At 44.5% G+C, this 15248-nt stretch overlaps 5 protein-coding genes across 5 annotated transcripts; 3 read left to right on the plus strand and 2 right to left on the minus strand.

Moving 5' to 3' along the window:
* Positions 1–349: 349 nt before the first annotated feature.
* Positions 350–2856, minus strand: LOC117149775 (protein gurken). The gene is made up of 4 exons (XM_033316822.1): positions 2684–2856; positions 2277–2536; positions 1123–1740; positions 350–993 (listed from the first exon to the last, which is right to left on the minus strand). The coding sequence occupies exons 2-4, from the start codon at positions 2344–2346 to the stop codon at positions 794–796; spliced, it is 888 nt and encodes a 295-aa protein (XP_033172713.1). The 5' UTR covers positions 2347–2536; positions 2684–2856; the 3' UTR covers positions 350–793.
* Positions 2857–3284: 428 nt separating this feature from the next.
* On the minus strand, positions 3285–6594 carry LOC117149767. Its single transcript, XM_033316821.1, has 2 exons — positions 5519–6594; positions 3285–5461 (listed from the first exon to the last, which is right to left on the minus strand). The coding sequence occupies exons 1-2, from the start codon at positions 6407–6409 to the stop codon at positions 3446–3448; spliced, it is 2907 nt and encodes a 968-aa protein (XP_033172712.1). The 5' UTR covers positions 6410–6594; the 3' UTR covers positions 3285–3445.
* Positions 6595–6641: 47 nt separating this feature from the next.
* LOC117149792 (DNA polymerase epsilon subunit 3) lies at positions 6642–7235 on the plus strand. Its single transcript, XM_033316823.1, has one exon. The coding sequence runs from the start codon at positions 6739–6741 to the stop codon at positions 7126–7128; it is 390 nt and encodes a 129-aa protein (XP_033172714.1). The 5' UTR covers positions 6642–6738; the 3' UTR covers positions 7129–7235.
* A 308-nt stretch (positions 7236–7543) lies between these two features.
* LOC117150872 (DNA repair protein complementing XP-G cells homolog) lies at positions 7544–11604 on the plus strand. Its single transcript, XM_033317996.1, has 4 exons — positions 7544–7744; positions 7807–7982; positions 8053–10209; positions 10280–11604. The coding sequence occupies exons 1-4, from the start codon at positions 7657–7659 to the stop codon at positions 11564–11566; spliced, it is 3708 nt and encodes a 1235-aa protein (XP_033173887.1). The 5' UTR covers positions 7544–7656; the 3' UTR covers positions 11567–11604.
* Positions 11605–11683: 79 nt separating this feature from the next.
* Positions 11684–15242, plus strand: LOC117150875. The gene has a single exon (XM_033318011.1). It carries the CDS (start codon positions 11726–11728, stop codon positions 15071–15073), a length of 3348 nt encoding a protein of 1115 aa, XP_033173902.1. The 5' UTR covers positions 11684–11725; the 3' UTR covers positions 15074–15242.
* The last annotated feature ends 6 nt before the right edge of the window (positions 15243–15248 follow it).

Here is a 15248-nt window from a genome sequence, read left to right on the forward strand (position 1 = left end):
ATCACCCATCAAGCACACACATCCACCACACATGCGCATACATACCATTCTCATATTGATGATCTTGATAGTGAAAGAATCAACAAATCATATACGATGAAATGATGAAAGTGAGGAGAATTTTTTGAATAATTTCTACTATACATTTAACTGTAAGTTCGAAGAAATTTGTAAAGAATTTTTGGACGAAATATTGGATAAAATATATATTATAAAATATAAAACCCAAAAGCGTGCTTCACTCATATCCGCCGGCTGAAAATAAAACGAGAGAGATAGAAACGAGATACGAGATACGATGAACCGCAGAAAGGAAACAATGTTTTGAATGTTTTAATTCTGTTTCGAGTCGAGTCCCAATCCTCTTCTTTAATACACTACCAAAATAGTTTTTCTTTACAATATACACGATGTAACAGAGTGTTACGAAAATAATCACTTGTCCTGGTAACTGGAGTAAGCGCTAAGATTATGTTCTAAGTACATTCTTAATATTTCGTAATGGTTAATTTAACGTAACAAAATGTTACTACAAACAAACTACAAAAGCTCCAACGAAAGCTTCAAAAGCGAAACAAACGAAACTAAGAAATGATAAAGAAAAGCAAATACTAACTGTGCGTCTTTTGCAACTAAATAGAAAATCCTACTAAGTACACTAAATGTATTCAATAAATTAAAGCGTTAATTTTACGCTGCGCAACGTAAAGAAATATGGTCAACAAGAATTTGCCATCCAACAAGGAGGATGCTTATATAGGTGAAACCAAATTGTTTCCAAATCAAATCTAAATCAGCATCTGACAAAAAAGCGCTGCTTGTGCAGGTGTAGTTGCTGCTGCTTCCGGCGATAATCCGGCACATTGCGGAGCATGAACACGGCTGCGAAGAGAACGTAGAGCGACGACAGCATTAGGAGTACGGGAAAGGAGAAGACGATGTGCGCCATTCGGACCTTCCGCTGCGCTGTTGGAGGCGAATAGATGTAGTCACCTGCAATGATAAACGAGTTCATTTAGTTACCAAGTACTGGGGACTAATAGATATCGTTAGTTCCATCCGTTCCATACAACAAAGGAAGAGGAGACTTCTATGAATGGATGGCTATGCTAGGCTACCTACCATTCCAGCTCTTGTAGGCGCAGCGCTCTCCATCGTAGTCGTTAACGCAGAGGCAGGAATGGAAGACTGTGTTGTTCACCATCGGATGCTGGAAGCAGTGGCCGCCGTTCAGGCAAAAGCTAGTATTGTAAGCTTCGCTGCAGGGCAGCATCTGAATCTCTGTCTCCTTGTCGTTCGGGTTGGGCGTCGTGGAGTCTGGCGTACTGGACGAGCTGGGGTCAGGTGGCGGTTCTCCGGTGTGCGTAACGGTTTCGGGTGTAGTCACTGTCTCGGAATCAGTGATTGGTGTGCTGCTTTCGCTGGCCAACCAGGTGTCGGTACTGGATCCGAGATTAACCCCATCCTGTTCCGGATCCGCAGCAATGGAATCGTCTGCGTTTGGCAGTTGGCCGCCCGAGTCCGGATTGGGATCCGTATCGGGATGCAGCTGGTCTGCCTCCTCCTGGGCCGAGGCCTCCAGTTGCTTGCGCTGCAGCTCCAGGCGATTGAGCAACTCAACCGCAGTCTCCTGGATCTGCTGCTGCAGCTCGTGCGCATGCTCGTGCATGTGGCTGTGCTGATGCTGCACAATTTTCAGCGTATGCTCTCGGAGAAGTAAGATTCGGCTCGAACAACAATCTGCCGAATACAGAAGAAGGTGTGCGATTAAGAAAAAAGGACATTTCCAGTGAACGCAAAGATACAGAATAAACAACGTTGTAAAGCTCAAGTTGAAGTACAAAAAGCTTTCAGTTTTTAGTGCGGCAATTTTTGAAATGATGATAAAAATGTCGCCCTATGGTATTATAATTACTTATTTTTTTAATTTTTAAGAAAGCAAAGTTTGTTCATAAAACAATTAAATCCAACTCAAAAAAATCTTTAAGAGTAATTCACATATCTATTATCTGAAGCTTAATTCATTTAGATTATACTTTCTTATCCACCAATTTGTAATAGAAAGCTAATACAGAATTTTACACAGTTTTCAACGAAGTTTTAGTAGTTTAGCATAACAAGTATAAAATCAGCACTGCAAATATTTTATGCTTTGTTTTAGCTGTTTTCCAGTTTTTTTCGACGCTAGAAATAGCTATTTTTGTAGAAGAGCCTGGCAATACTGGCAATATTGGCAATATTGGAATCTAAAAATCAGGTGGATATTATGTACGTACCTGTGACGGCGACAATTGTTGAGAGCACGAAAATTACTTTGAAAATCCGAGTAAATGGGATTTGCATCATTGGAAAACGCTTGGGGTGGCGCTCCGAAAAATATTGGGTGGGTGGACCGATTGTCCACCACTAGGAAAACTGAGTCAATGAAGGGGTCTAAACGATCGAGGGATCGAGCGGCGTGCTGGCCGCAAATGCAATTTGGCGTCGCAACAGAAGCTGAAACATACTACACACTTGCATCTCCTTGTGGATTTTACTGCAAAATAAAAATAGAACATTTTAGCGCCTCCACATTTTCTGTCGCACGAACGCACACACACGAAACAAAAAAAAAAGAAAAGAAAAAGAAATAGCATTCAAAATTGGTGATCCAAAAGCTTTTTATAGATAATTTTAGACGTACTGGAGCTGCTATATGGCCTGTAGAAGGCTTCGACATTATAATTATTATAATGACTCGTGAATCATTTTATATATTGGGCAAGTAATTAATTAGTTAATCTAAAGAGCAGCAAGCGCGGGAAGCGGGCTCTTCTCTGCTCCACTTTGATTTTAGGTCTTGTTGCGCGCACGTCGGAAAAGAGACTGAGGAAAACAGAGCCAGAGAAACAGATGGACCTCATCCCCGCATTGGCGGCATTGGCATGCGCCATGAATGAAATCGATCGGTGAGCGGGGAGAGCGAAGAGAGCGCCCCCAAAGAGATGCGATTGCGATCGATAATGGTCAAAGAATCATATGGATATGCTAAGAGATGCAAAACCGCCCTTTAACAGTTATTCAATTTGCTAACGGCACTTTTCACTGCATACTTCTGGGGCACTAGAAAGATATATTACTCTGAGAAGTTAGCTGATAAGACTTGAAGATGTATATATTTCATTTTACCAACAAATATGCAATTGTAGCGATTATTATTTATATTGATACAACAATTTAAGTCTTGATCTCATCTCATGATTTCTTCCAAAATATGCTAATCGTTCATAATTAAAAACGCAGTATTCCTTTTTTCGGACATTAATTTAGTTAATTTATTGCTTAGATTTATGCTTACCAACGAGTAAAAGGCTCTAATTAGATATCAACTAATATCCCAGTAGAATTTGAACTATTACGCGGACTTGATAAAAAATAAATTCAAAACAATTGGCAACACTGCACATTAGATTTGTGGTTCTAGCGGAGCAACTCCCAAGTGACTGTTTCCCAGGAAATCCAATTCGGAACACAGACTGATGACACGGCCTATGTCCTGAGGTTGGAGACACAACGGAGCATTGGCCGCCGCCGGTGGCAACTGTTCCAAAGTCTCCTGTTGCAGTTTCGCCGCCAAGGAGCGGCGCACCAATTTCTCAACAAAAGTGCGCAGCACTTGGCCGAGCACCGAGAGAGCCAGGGGCTGGGAGACGCCAGGCGGAGATTCCTCCGGTTCCAGTGTGATATTAATGTCCTTGCACATTTCCTGGACCAGCTGCAAGGTCGAATCCAAGTGCTTCGGCGGAGGTAGATAAAGTAGTTGGCGATGATTCACCATTTGGAGAGATACACCTGCTGAATTAGTTAGCCTGGACGCAAGCGGATGAGGTTTGTCCACACCCAGCACATCGATAAACTCCTTATCCCGCATCTTTTGATCATGACCAAGCAGACGATCGGATTGCTTGGTTATCCAAGCTTCCAGCCGATTACCTGAGCTGAGACTGCTATAGGCCGACAGTTGCGGTTGGGGCTCGCCCTTTAGTTGCGCCTGAACACGCTGAGCCAGTTGCTCCTCATCGCTCAGTTTTTGTTTTCTCTTCCCCTGCACGCCAGGTAAAATATCTTTGAGAGCTGGCGTATACCCATGAACCCTGGCGAACGCCACTATCTCCCGCAAACTCCAGTAGTGTTCCTTCCCACTTATGTCCAGCTGATGCAGCTTGTGGTGCTGCATCAGACAGCGACGTAGGATACGTGCGCGCAGGTACTCAAAGCAACGTTGTTTCAGAGCAGTGTGATTGTGGAACTCGTCGAGGGTTCTACATGTGAACGGATACTCCTTTTGCTGATCATTCGCCGCAAGCGGGAGGCGGCTCAGCAGGAACTCCACAGCACTGCGCATGTTTCGGAATTGCGCACTTCTAAAGATATGCTCCAGCCTTCGGGGTCGCGGTTGTAATGTAGTGTCTGCTATTGGAGGTAACATCATTGGCTTTTCCTCCACCTCGCTCATGTTGGCGTACCCATGATCGTGCTGCATGCACTGCAGCATATGCCATCGTGTTTCCGACGGTGGCTTAAGAAGACTCAATTGTGGTTTCAGCAAGGATTGTTGCTTTGCAGCCTGCTTAAGCTTGCGCTGCAAGGGATCGATAATGTACAGCTTTCCTGCTCTCTGGAACACAACATTCTTCTTGCCCTGGTGATGGCCATTGGGCACAGGCTTTATTGGTGGCCGATCCGACAAGGATTCCTGCCACGCTCTCTGCGGAGATGCCGGTGGATAGTGCTTCACTGGCGAAAACTCCAGCCGCTGCCTTTCTGGCAAGGATTCCTGCCTAGGACTTCGGCCGTTTACTGGCAGATAGACCACAGAAGGCTTCGAAGCGGTGACCTGAGCCGCATTTAAACGAAGTTGAGTCCTAGGAGGCGTTGACGGAGTGGGTGGCTGCTTTCTTGGACTGTAGCTTAACTTCAGGGGCTCGGAAACCAGCACAGTTGGTTCAATTTTCTCAATGTCATCGCTGAGTTCAATTTTGTTGATACCAGCAAACAGATTGTCATCCAGTTCCTCCTTATTTTGAGTGATTGAAATGGTGCGCGGTTTGCATGACTCTCCGGGAAACGCGAAAACCGAAGGCTCTAAAAGATGCTGAGCAGCCGGAGGTGGAGCAGGAACTGCAGTCTCCTGTTCAGGGGGAGGATGAGGTTTGCAGCTTTTCTGTTTCGTTAACGCCTGTTTTGCTCTCAGCCATATTTCCACAGTGGTCTCTGCGCCCATCGTGTGCAGTCCACACATTGTTTTATCCAGAACCACCGTGTGCATTAGTTGCACGGGTTTCTGCTGCAAGTGCTCTTGGAAAAATAGCTGGATGCGCATCGGAAACTCGCCCCAACCATGTCGGTTGAGCTGAAACGGAGGACTGTGCACGTCCACGATGTCGTTTGGCCGGTATGACGGATGCAGGTGGAAGCGCACCTAGAATTGCCAAGAAGGCATTGAATCACACTGTACGCGCTTTCGGGAATCACTTACCTTTTTAATGTATTTTTCCAGTGGTTCAGGTAGATCTTTGCCTTGCACATAGACCAACCACTTATAGGTCAAAGCATTCCCACCTGTGGCATTCTCTCGAGAGTCTTCGCCAATGTACTTGGAAGTGTTACCCACCACAAAGTTGAACTTGTTCTTGTTATTCAGCCGCGAGGCATTCAGCTCCACTTGCCTTTCGTGGGCCTGTCGGCTGGTGCACGGCTGCTCGTCCTCCAACTTAACGGAAATGGGATGTTCCTGCTCTGGCTGATCTTTGGAGTCCTTGGAGTGATCGGTTACGATGCCCCGCTCCTTGATCTTTCGTTGTCGCCTTCGTTCCGCACGACGATGAGCCGGATTCCTCAGTCGGATGGTTTCTTTGGCCAAGGTAGCCGCCGTGCGCTCTGGCAAATGATTCTGGATGACCACAGGGCGCTTGCCAACGATTTTTTTGATAGCTGGATGCAGTGGCAGCTGCGGAGCGGCTATGTCGTCCCCAAAAAGGCTGTCGCCACGCACCTTCGCAATATCCGCGCCAGTGAGAGGGACCTGTTGCTTTCGGTAATATTCGCTGACCACCTGATAGCGTAGCCGGTCCAACAGTTGTCGTCCTTGCAGCAGTCGTCGGTCGATCTCGGCCAGCTGCTCGACCTTCTGAGAGATTTCGCGCTGGAACTCCAGACGAAGCAGTTCCCGGATGTGCTGAAATTTGTCGGACGACGGCAGCATCCCATCCGACTGTTCCGTCTTGGTCCGCTTTCTTTGACCGGGCGACTCGGCCTCAGCGCTGGTTTCTTCCTCATCCTGGCTAGAAACTTCCGTTTGCTGATAATCTGGATCGTGGTACTCGCTGTGCCTGCGTTTTTTTGGCGGCGTCGCCTGTTGCTGGTCCATGTGCGTGGTAGCTGGCACACGCACAGGACTCGTATCACGTTAGTTCGAAGGGGAACAGCTTCAAGTTGGGCCCGAACCGCTCCGTGCACATTTAAGCCGCGGTAATTGGCTGTTATTTATAAAAATGTGTAAACAATTGATGCGAACGAGGCGGCGCAAACAGAATTGAGTGGGGGAGTTGCCACATCGCTGGTGTAGATGCGTGCACGCTGGCCTTGTCCAACACTGGTGGGCCAGCTGTTTACTCTTTACGCGGGAAGCAAAGACGCCGAAACCTCGACGGGAAATCAGAAGTGCCCACCAAGTAAAACCAGATAAGCAGCAGCAAAATGGTCGAGCGCATCGAGGATCTTAACCTACCGAATGCCGTGATTGGCCGGCTCATCAAGGAAGCACTGCCGGAGTCAGCCAGTGTCAGCAAGGAAGCGAGAGCAGCGATCGCCCGAGCGGCATCTGTGTTTGCCATCTTTGTGACATCCTCGTCGACGGCGTTGGCCCACAAGCAGAACCACAAGACCATCACGGCCAAGGATATTCTACAGACCCTCACCGAGCTAGACTTCGAGAGCTTTGTGCCCTCCCTGACGCAGGATCTTGAGGTCTATCGAAAAGTGGTCAAGGAGAAAAAGGAGAGCAAGGCCAGCAAGAAGGACTCCAGCACTGCCGAAAATGCCAACGCCAGTGCCACCGCCGCAGCAGCAGAGGAACCCGCCGAGTGATTACGAATAGGAGAAACTGTACGGATCAATTATTCTCTTTAGTCCTTAAGAACAAAGCTAGTATTGAGCATAAACAAAGCACATTAAACATAAGCATTATCTATGAACTTCACTTGTGTTTTGTCACTTTCCTCAAAAGCTAAATTACGTTGTTAGTTAACGTTTGCCTGGGATTAATTTGGGATTGTTAGTGGCGGCAAGGATTTCAGAGAAAGAAATTAATAAATAATACCTCTTTCCTTTAAATAATGCGGCATTTCAATCCAGTCCGATCTAGTTTTTTACGTCTTCATTCAAAGTATCTAAAGGTGTCAGAATGATATTTAGGTATTTCAGTAATTATTTGTTTTTATAGATTGTGATCTGAAAATCACTGTTTTGAAAATCACCATTGCGCATCCCAAATAGATAGCCGCGTCTCCTTTCCAGCACTGGAAACAGCTGTTTAAAAAAGCGCGTCTTGTCGCAACAAAAAATTTAGTTAATTATTATATTGCATGTTTTATAAAATAAATATTTAAGTAGAAAATGGGAGTCACGGGCTTGTGGAAGCTCATTGAGCCATGCGGCAAGCCAGTGCCCGTAGAGACTTTGGAGGGCAAAATCCTAGCAGTGGGTAAGCATCGATTTCGCCACCTAATGAATTACTTGCTGATTAGAGTTCTTTTCGTCCTGCAGATATATCCATATGGTTGCATCAGGTTGTGAAGGGCTTTCAGGACAACAAGGGATCGGCCCTGAGTAATGCCCATTTACTGGGTCTATTCCATCGTCTCTGTAAATTGCTATACTATCGTGTGCGACCGGTTTTCATTTTCGATGGATGCGTGCCGCAGCTCAAAAGGGACACTATTGTGAGTTATAATAGGGAAATATACTCAAATTGGCTCTCTAAATGAAATCCTCTTTATGTCACCCCTTCAGGCACGTCGCCAACAGCAGAGGAATAAGCTCAGCAACGAAGCTGATCGCATTCAGGCTTTGCTCCTTCAATCCCTGGCCAAAGAAAAAGTAGTGCAGCAAGCGCTAGGCAAGAATGCGGAGCTACTGTTGAAATCTCCGGTTAAGCGACCCCCTCCAGCCAAGAAGAACGACGAAGATGACTTGTTTAAGCTTCCCGAACTGCCGGCTGCATCGGCGCAAGATAATCAAGATGAAAGCGAGCAGGACACCAGTGCCAGTGCCTCAGACAGCTCCTTCGACGAGTCAACCGCTCGACATTCTTACAACTCTAGCTTACAGGCCATCGATGTAAAGAGTCAGCATTTTCGGAATCTGCCAGCGGATGTGCGACACGAGATCCTCACAGACATCAAGGAGACGCGCAAGCAATCGTCATGGGGCCGTCTGCACGAGTTGCCCGCCCGCAGCGATGACTTCTGCTCCTTCCAGATGAAGCGACTCCTCAAGCGCCGAGCCGTTCAGGAAAGCTTAGAGCAGGCGGAACAGGAGATGGGCGGACATACGCTTACCTATGCAGAGTTATGCGACTTCTTCAATGAGGAGGGCATACTCACACCGACTGCCATTGAACAGTGCACCCGACAAATCAGCTCGGATGAACATACACGATTCCTGCTGGTCAGGGATCTTAAAAAGAAAGCAATGGAGAGCACCAAACAAGAGGTTAAAATGGAGATGATTGAGGAGGTACCCGCTGAGGAGGATGAGAAGCCAAGTACTTCCACCAAGAAAGAGGCTGTGAAAAGTGTGGACCTAGGCACCGAGTTCGATGAGGATTTGGCCAAAGCACTGTCTATGTCAATGGAGGAGACCAAGGTGTACGATGAAAAGGATTACGAGTACGACTCGGACCAAGAGTTGCGACTCAATCGAGCTCAAACCAAGCAATTGCGCCATGCGGCCAAGGGACCTGCACGGGCATATATGATTGAATACGGCGGAATGAACGACGAGGAAGTTGGCAACATCATGGAGGCCACTCAGTTCAATGACACTCAAAGCCTTGAGAAGTTGCTAGAGATCACGACAGTCCCGACCGATATGGCTGACAACTCGATTGAGGAGGCCAAACTTATTTCACAAGCTATTGAAGAGAGCAAACAACTCTCCCAAGCAATTGAGGAAAGCAAGAAGAATCTTAACGAGGACAAGGTGGAGATTGTAGATACTGATACCGACTCAGACTTGGAGGAAGTAATGGAAGTTCAGGAGCTAGATAAAGGCAAGAAAAATCTTGAGATTTGTGTTGATATCACTGGCCAAACGGACTCGAATGATCTGTTTGCGGATATTTTCGAAGATGGAGAGGCAAATAAAATTGAGAAAAATATAAGCGATGACGAAGGCGATGACTTTATAGAAGTAAAAGACAGCGAGGAACTAAAATTGGATACTGAAGATGAAGATAAACCAATTTCGAATAAGAGTATTAAAGAAACTAATGAAGTCAAGCCGTCCCCGTCCATTGATGAAATTATCGAAGTGAAAGATAGCCAAGAAGCGGTTCCTGCAGAACCTAAACTCAAACCCGATCTAGACTCAATTTTGAATGATCTGAAAAAGCAAACGGCTGCAGTTAAGGATATTCAGATAAACGTAAATGAAGAAGCAAAACCCAAGGTTGAAATCTGTTCTATATTGGATGAGCTAAAAGTAAAGATGGCCGACGTTAAAAACATCACTCTAGATGACGTGAAATTAAGCAATAGTGCCCCTATCATACTATCCTCCGATGACGAAAGTGCCTTGAAATCCTCGAAAATAGTTCCGAAGGAAGAGCTAATTGAGTTGTGCGACAGCGACGATAATAAAAACAATCGAATATCACCGAACAAAACGCCAAGCAAAAACACGTCGATTAAGGACTTTTTTGAGACCAGTTACGTGGTCAAGCGAACTCCCGACAAATCTCAAGCGTCAAACGAAACTTCGCCGGGAACACCCAAGACCCCGAAGCCCTTCTTTAGAAAGAGAACCCCGAAGTCCGGACAGAAACGAGCTAGTGATGCCAATGAGGACAGTGATGAGGAAGTTTCGCCCACTAAAAGGTCCAGTAAGGCCTCGAAGTCTCTCTTCGAGCCAAAGGAGCCGGAAGAGGAAAAGACTGTAGATCCTGAGGTGTGTATTGTTCTGATTAATATGCCGGAGTCTCTTAAGACTTTATTCATTTAATGCTTTACCCCTACAGGAGATTATCAAAGATGCAGCAGAGGCTCTTAAATCTCAAAAGACCTCAGAAGAACTGCAGGAGATGGCTACCAACTTAGCTCAGGAGCGAAAGGAACTTGAAATCGAGCGGAACCGGCAAGACCGAATGGGCATGTCCATCAGCCAGCGCATGAGCATCGATTGCCAGGAGCTGCTGCGTCTTTTCGGCATCCCGTACATTGTGGCTCCCATGGAGGCAGAGGCGCAGTGCGCCTTCCTCAATGCCACAGATCTCACCCACGGCACCATTACGGATGACAGTGATATCTGGCTTTTTGGTGGTCGAACTGTCTACAAGAACTTCTTTGCCCAAAACAAGCACGTGATGGAATTCCGGGCGGAACAGATCGAGCAAACGTTTAACTGCAACAGGGGTAAACTGATCCAGTTGGCCTGTTTGGTGGGCAGTGACTACACTACAGGAATTCATGGCATTGGTGCTGTAACGGCCCTGGAGATTTTGGCCTCCTTTTCCGGACAGGATGCGAATGGGCCAGGTATCTGCAATCAATCGGTGCTTCAAACGCTAATCAAGTTTCGCGACTGGTGGCAAGCACACAAGAGCAGCAATCTTCCACCTGGCAGCTCGGCTCGCCTTTCTCTCCGCAAGAAACTGAAGAACATCGAACTGCACGAGGGATTTCCCAGCGGTGCAGTGGTGGAGGCATATTTAGCGCCCACGATCGACGACAATCGAGATGCATTTAGTTGGGGCACACCGGATGTGGAATCAATCAGAGAATTCACGCGAAAATCTTTCGGCTGGACTACTTCAAAAACGGACGACATTCTGATGCCCGTGATGAAAAAAATTAACGAGAAAAAGATTCAGGGTTCCATACGCAACTACTTTACGGCAAAGAGTGCTCTGCGAGTTCAACAACCGAACGTCAGCAAACGTGTCCAACTGGCAATTGACAAGATGTCCGGGAAGATCGATGAGACGCCGGAGAAACCAAAGAAGGTGACACGCACAAGACGTGCAAAGGCAGCTCCGCCAACAGATGATGATTTGGCCATCGCGGATGTCGCGACAAAAGCTGCCCGCCCCAAACGCGGGAAACGAAAAGCTGCATCCGAATCGGAAGTTTTGGATGGGGAACTTCCTTCCACATCGCAGTCGGTACCGAAGCCTGAAAAATGTCCTCGAATACCTAGCAGCGCTGAAGTTATACCTCAGAGGGAAAAGGATCTGGAGCAGATGCGCCTCAACAAAGCCAAGGCGGCAGAGATTCTTAAGAAGTCAGCAAAAGCCAATAGGAAATAAGCTTAACAAATCTATTAAATATAACTTCATAGAAACCATCTAGTGAGGTTTGCATTTTGTATTTAGTGTTTCACAGCAACCTTTAAAATCTACGTCTGTCTTTTTTAAATATTTTTTTTTGTTTATATTAAAACTAAGTACTATAAGCACAACTTAAACATGATTTTGAAACGATATAATGTACGACCTGCTGCCTACCGTATATATAACAAATACCATTCAATGAGGGGTTTCAGGAGGCGCAGGACAAAAGCGTTTAAATTGCAAAAAATCTTAAATCATCTTTTGAGTAAGGAGGGCAATTTGATTAACAGGATCCGAATGATGTCCAAGCATAAAACCCGGGCCATTTTGGCTGAATCCATAAAATTGATACAGCGACAAAATCGTGAACTTCAAACAAATTATCTGCAAGTTGAAAAGAATGAAAAAAGGCTGAAGAAACTTATACGAAAATTAAACAAACATAAAAAACACAGCTTATTTCTCAAAAAAATGTTAAGCAACTTGAAAATGCAAATTAATGATCACGATTGCAGTCAAACAACTAAAGTTAATATTGGAGAAATGTTAAGGTCTCAACTAAAAGTAATGAAAAATCGATCCATAGGCAACATAAAAGAAGCCCAAGAATATATTAATGTTGCAAGGAGTTTATGGGCAAGCCATTTACGATATATGAGAAGAAGTAGGTCTTGGAGACGCAAACCAAAATATACTTTTAATAAATCCATATGGATGTTCTTAAACTCACTAAAATTTCAAAAGAATGTCAAAACAACAAAGGATACGGACGACAACAAAAACGTTTCGCATCCAAAAGGACCCTACACGGTGACAAACAAATTTAAATTATTCGCTTCGGGAGACGATCTCAATGTAAAGTCAAGTAAAAAACATATTCATAGACGCATTGTGCGGCCAAAACAATTAAACCCAATAAACTTAGATTTTTTGAAAGATCCATATGAAGATTCTCAAAAAAGAAGCACTCATAACTTACAGGCATCGAGGCTAAAGGTTAAAGTTTATCCACGAAAAAAGATCGAAACACACAATACAGCGGATGAAGAAATTTCCCCTGACACAGATTTAAAACAACCAAAAATAGCATTTGGCGAAAAAATATTGAATAAAGAAGAAAAACAGGAGGGAACCTGGAGGAGACCGCATTATATCGACTCAAAAATAATTATAGGTAGAGACCTAAAGAGGTCGAAAAAAAGAAAAGCCTCAGAATTGAAAAATAAATTCGCGTTAAAGAATACATTTCCAAATTTGAAAATGCGTCTTGGAAAGCTTAGAAGAGTTCGAAAAAACAATGCTGCGATTGAAGACGAGTCCTTGGAAAAGGATACATTTGCAAATTCGAAACAGCGACTTGGAAAAATGCGACACAGAAGGGTCCGAAAAAACTCTTCAGCGATTGAAGACGTATCCTTGGAAAAAGATACATTTCCAACTATGAAAATGCGACTTGGAAAGCACAAAAAACTTCGAAAAGACTATGCAGCGATTGAAGACGAGAAAGAAAAGAATACTTTTCCAAATTTGGAAGCGCCGCATGGAAAGTACAGAAGGGTCCGAAAAAACAATGCAAAGATTGAAGACGAGTTCTTGCAAAAGGATACATTTTCAAATTTGGAAAAGCCGCATGGAAAGCACAGAAGAGTCAGGAAAAACAATGCAGCGATTGAAGACGAGTTCTTGCAAAAGGATACATTTTCAAATTTGGAAAAGTCGCATGGAAAGCACAGAAGAGTCAGAAAAAACAATGCAGCGATTGAAGACAAGTTTTTGCAAAAGGATACATTTCCAAATTTGGAAAAGCCGCATGGAAAGCACAGAAGCGTCAGAAAAAACCATACAGAAGAAGAAAACGGTTCATTGCAAAATGTTCAATCAGAAGAAAGAGAGGAGAGTCAGGCAAAGAATGATCTTGATAGGTCTTCAAAATCTTCAACCATTAAAAAAATACAACATTTCTCGACATACGAAAAATTGAAATCTGCTTACCGAACGGAAAGTTTAAAACCAACGAGACATAGTTCAGTTTTCAATAAAAAAGATAAATCCGAAGAAAGCCTAGCCAAGCAGAAGTCTGTATCAAAATATATCGACATAAAAACCAACTTGAATTCATCTCATTTATCTCAAACAAGCTTCTTTTCAGTAGGAAAACTGAAAGTGAATTCCGGACTTTTGCCAAAATCCTCTGTGAGATCACTGGATGACTCCCAACCACCCTTGTCATCAATGGCTACAACGATTATCAATCTTTTGTTCGAAGATAGGCCAATAGCTTCGGATAAACCAAGAACACATCAAAAAACATTAGACCTTACAAAAATGTCATTAAACACTTTTTTGGGAACGATTTCTAGGATGAAGCCCTCGGATCAGTCAAATGCGGTGTGGAACGATTTGCAGGGGAAATATAGAGAGTGGTTTTCCAATGTTATAATGCCCGAGGATGCTCAGAAATGCAAGAAAATTCTCAAGTGGCGCTATATTCACAATATGCAAAAGGTCTTACACAATCATGTCAAGCAGTTTAAGATCGATTACGATGGTGGGCGATCAGAAACAGGTTCCAGAAAGTCCATAATGTCAAGTAGGGCATTTCGATCCAGTTACATAGTACCAACCAGCAATGGATCACTAGGAGTTCCCAAAAAGGCATCTAGCACAGACATTTCCCCGATCAGACGAATGCACGACACCCTACTGCGATTGCAAATGGATACGTTGAGGTCAAGGGCCTTTGACAAGAATGTGGAGGAAATGGAGCGCATGATCATGGCTAGACAGGTACCCATGAGTGCGGAAGAAATGGAAATCTATAGGAAATATAAATCTGATCCACAGCACTACAACATACTGATACTAACGTCCGGCAAACCCATTACGGATGAGAAGTACGAGGAAATGTTGCCGGTTCTGGAGAAAAATTTTCAATTTATAAACGAACAATTAATGATACTTTCCAGGGAAAAGCGGGTTCAGGAAATGAAATTCAGAAACGAAATACAAAAAGCGGAAGAAGAAGTAGTGTCAAAAGTTTCCGCCGAAAGCTGCCATATGGATCGCACAGATTTAAATGAAGCATATCTGGAGGCAAGGAGAAAAATTTGGGCAGCCTACATTGCCAAACAGGACAAGACTCCTACAGAGATTCTGTTGGCCCAAGTCCGCTATAAGAAACGAATGGATCAGCTAGCCAGAAAACGGGAGGAGCGCGAGCAGCGAATCCTGCAGGAGCAGCTGCTTCACAAGAAGAGAAGACCACTTAGTGATCTATTTCGAGCTCCAAGGCGAACGAACCGCGAGCGACAAGCCATCGAGGACATCAAGGACAAGCTGGAGGGCAGGAAATCTAAATGCTCGCTAACATCATTTTGTTGCCGACAGTGCAGCAGGTGCGGCTTGATCTGGTCAGAGAAATGTTCCGAAGAATCCAATGATACTTCAGCAGAACACATCTGTCAAAATGCAAAAGCAAGATAGGTCTTATGATTTAAACAAATTACTTGAGCAAGCCTTATTTGGTGGTGGTACAGAAATCTCCTTCCATCAAATTCTAACCAAAAGCTTATATGAATTTGGTGGAAAGCGATTTTTATACCACCAATGAAAATTGAAAATTTGAATGTGTGAGGAATGCATAATAAATACAACGAAG

This window comes from Drosophila mauritiana, chromosome 2L (genome assembly GCF_004382145.1).
Source record: "Drosophila mauritiana strain mau12 chromosome 2L, ASM438214v1, whole genome shotgun sequence".
Classification (NCBI taxonomy): domain Eukaryota; kingdom Metazoa; phylum Arthropoda; class Insecta; order Diptera; family Drosophilidae; genus Drosophila; species Drosophila mauritiana.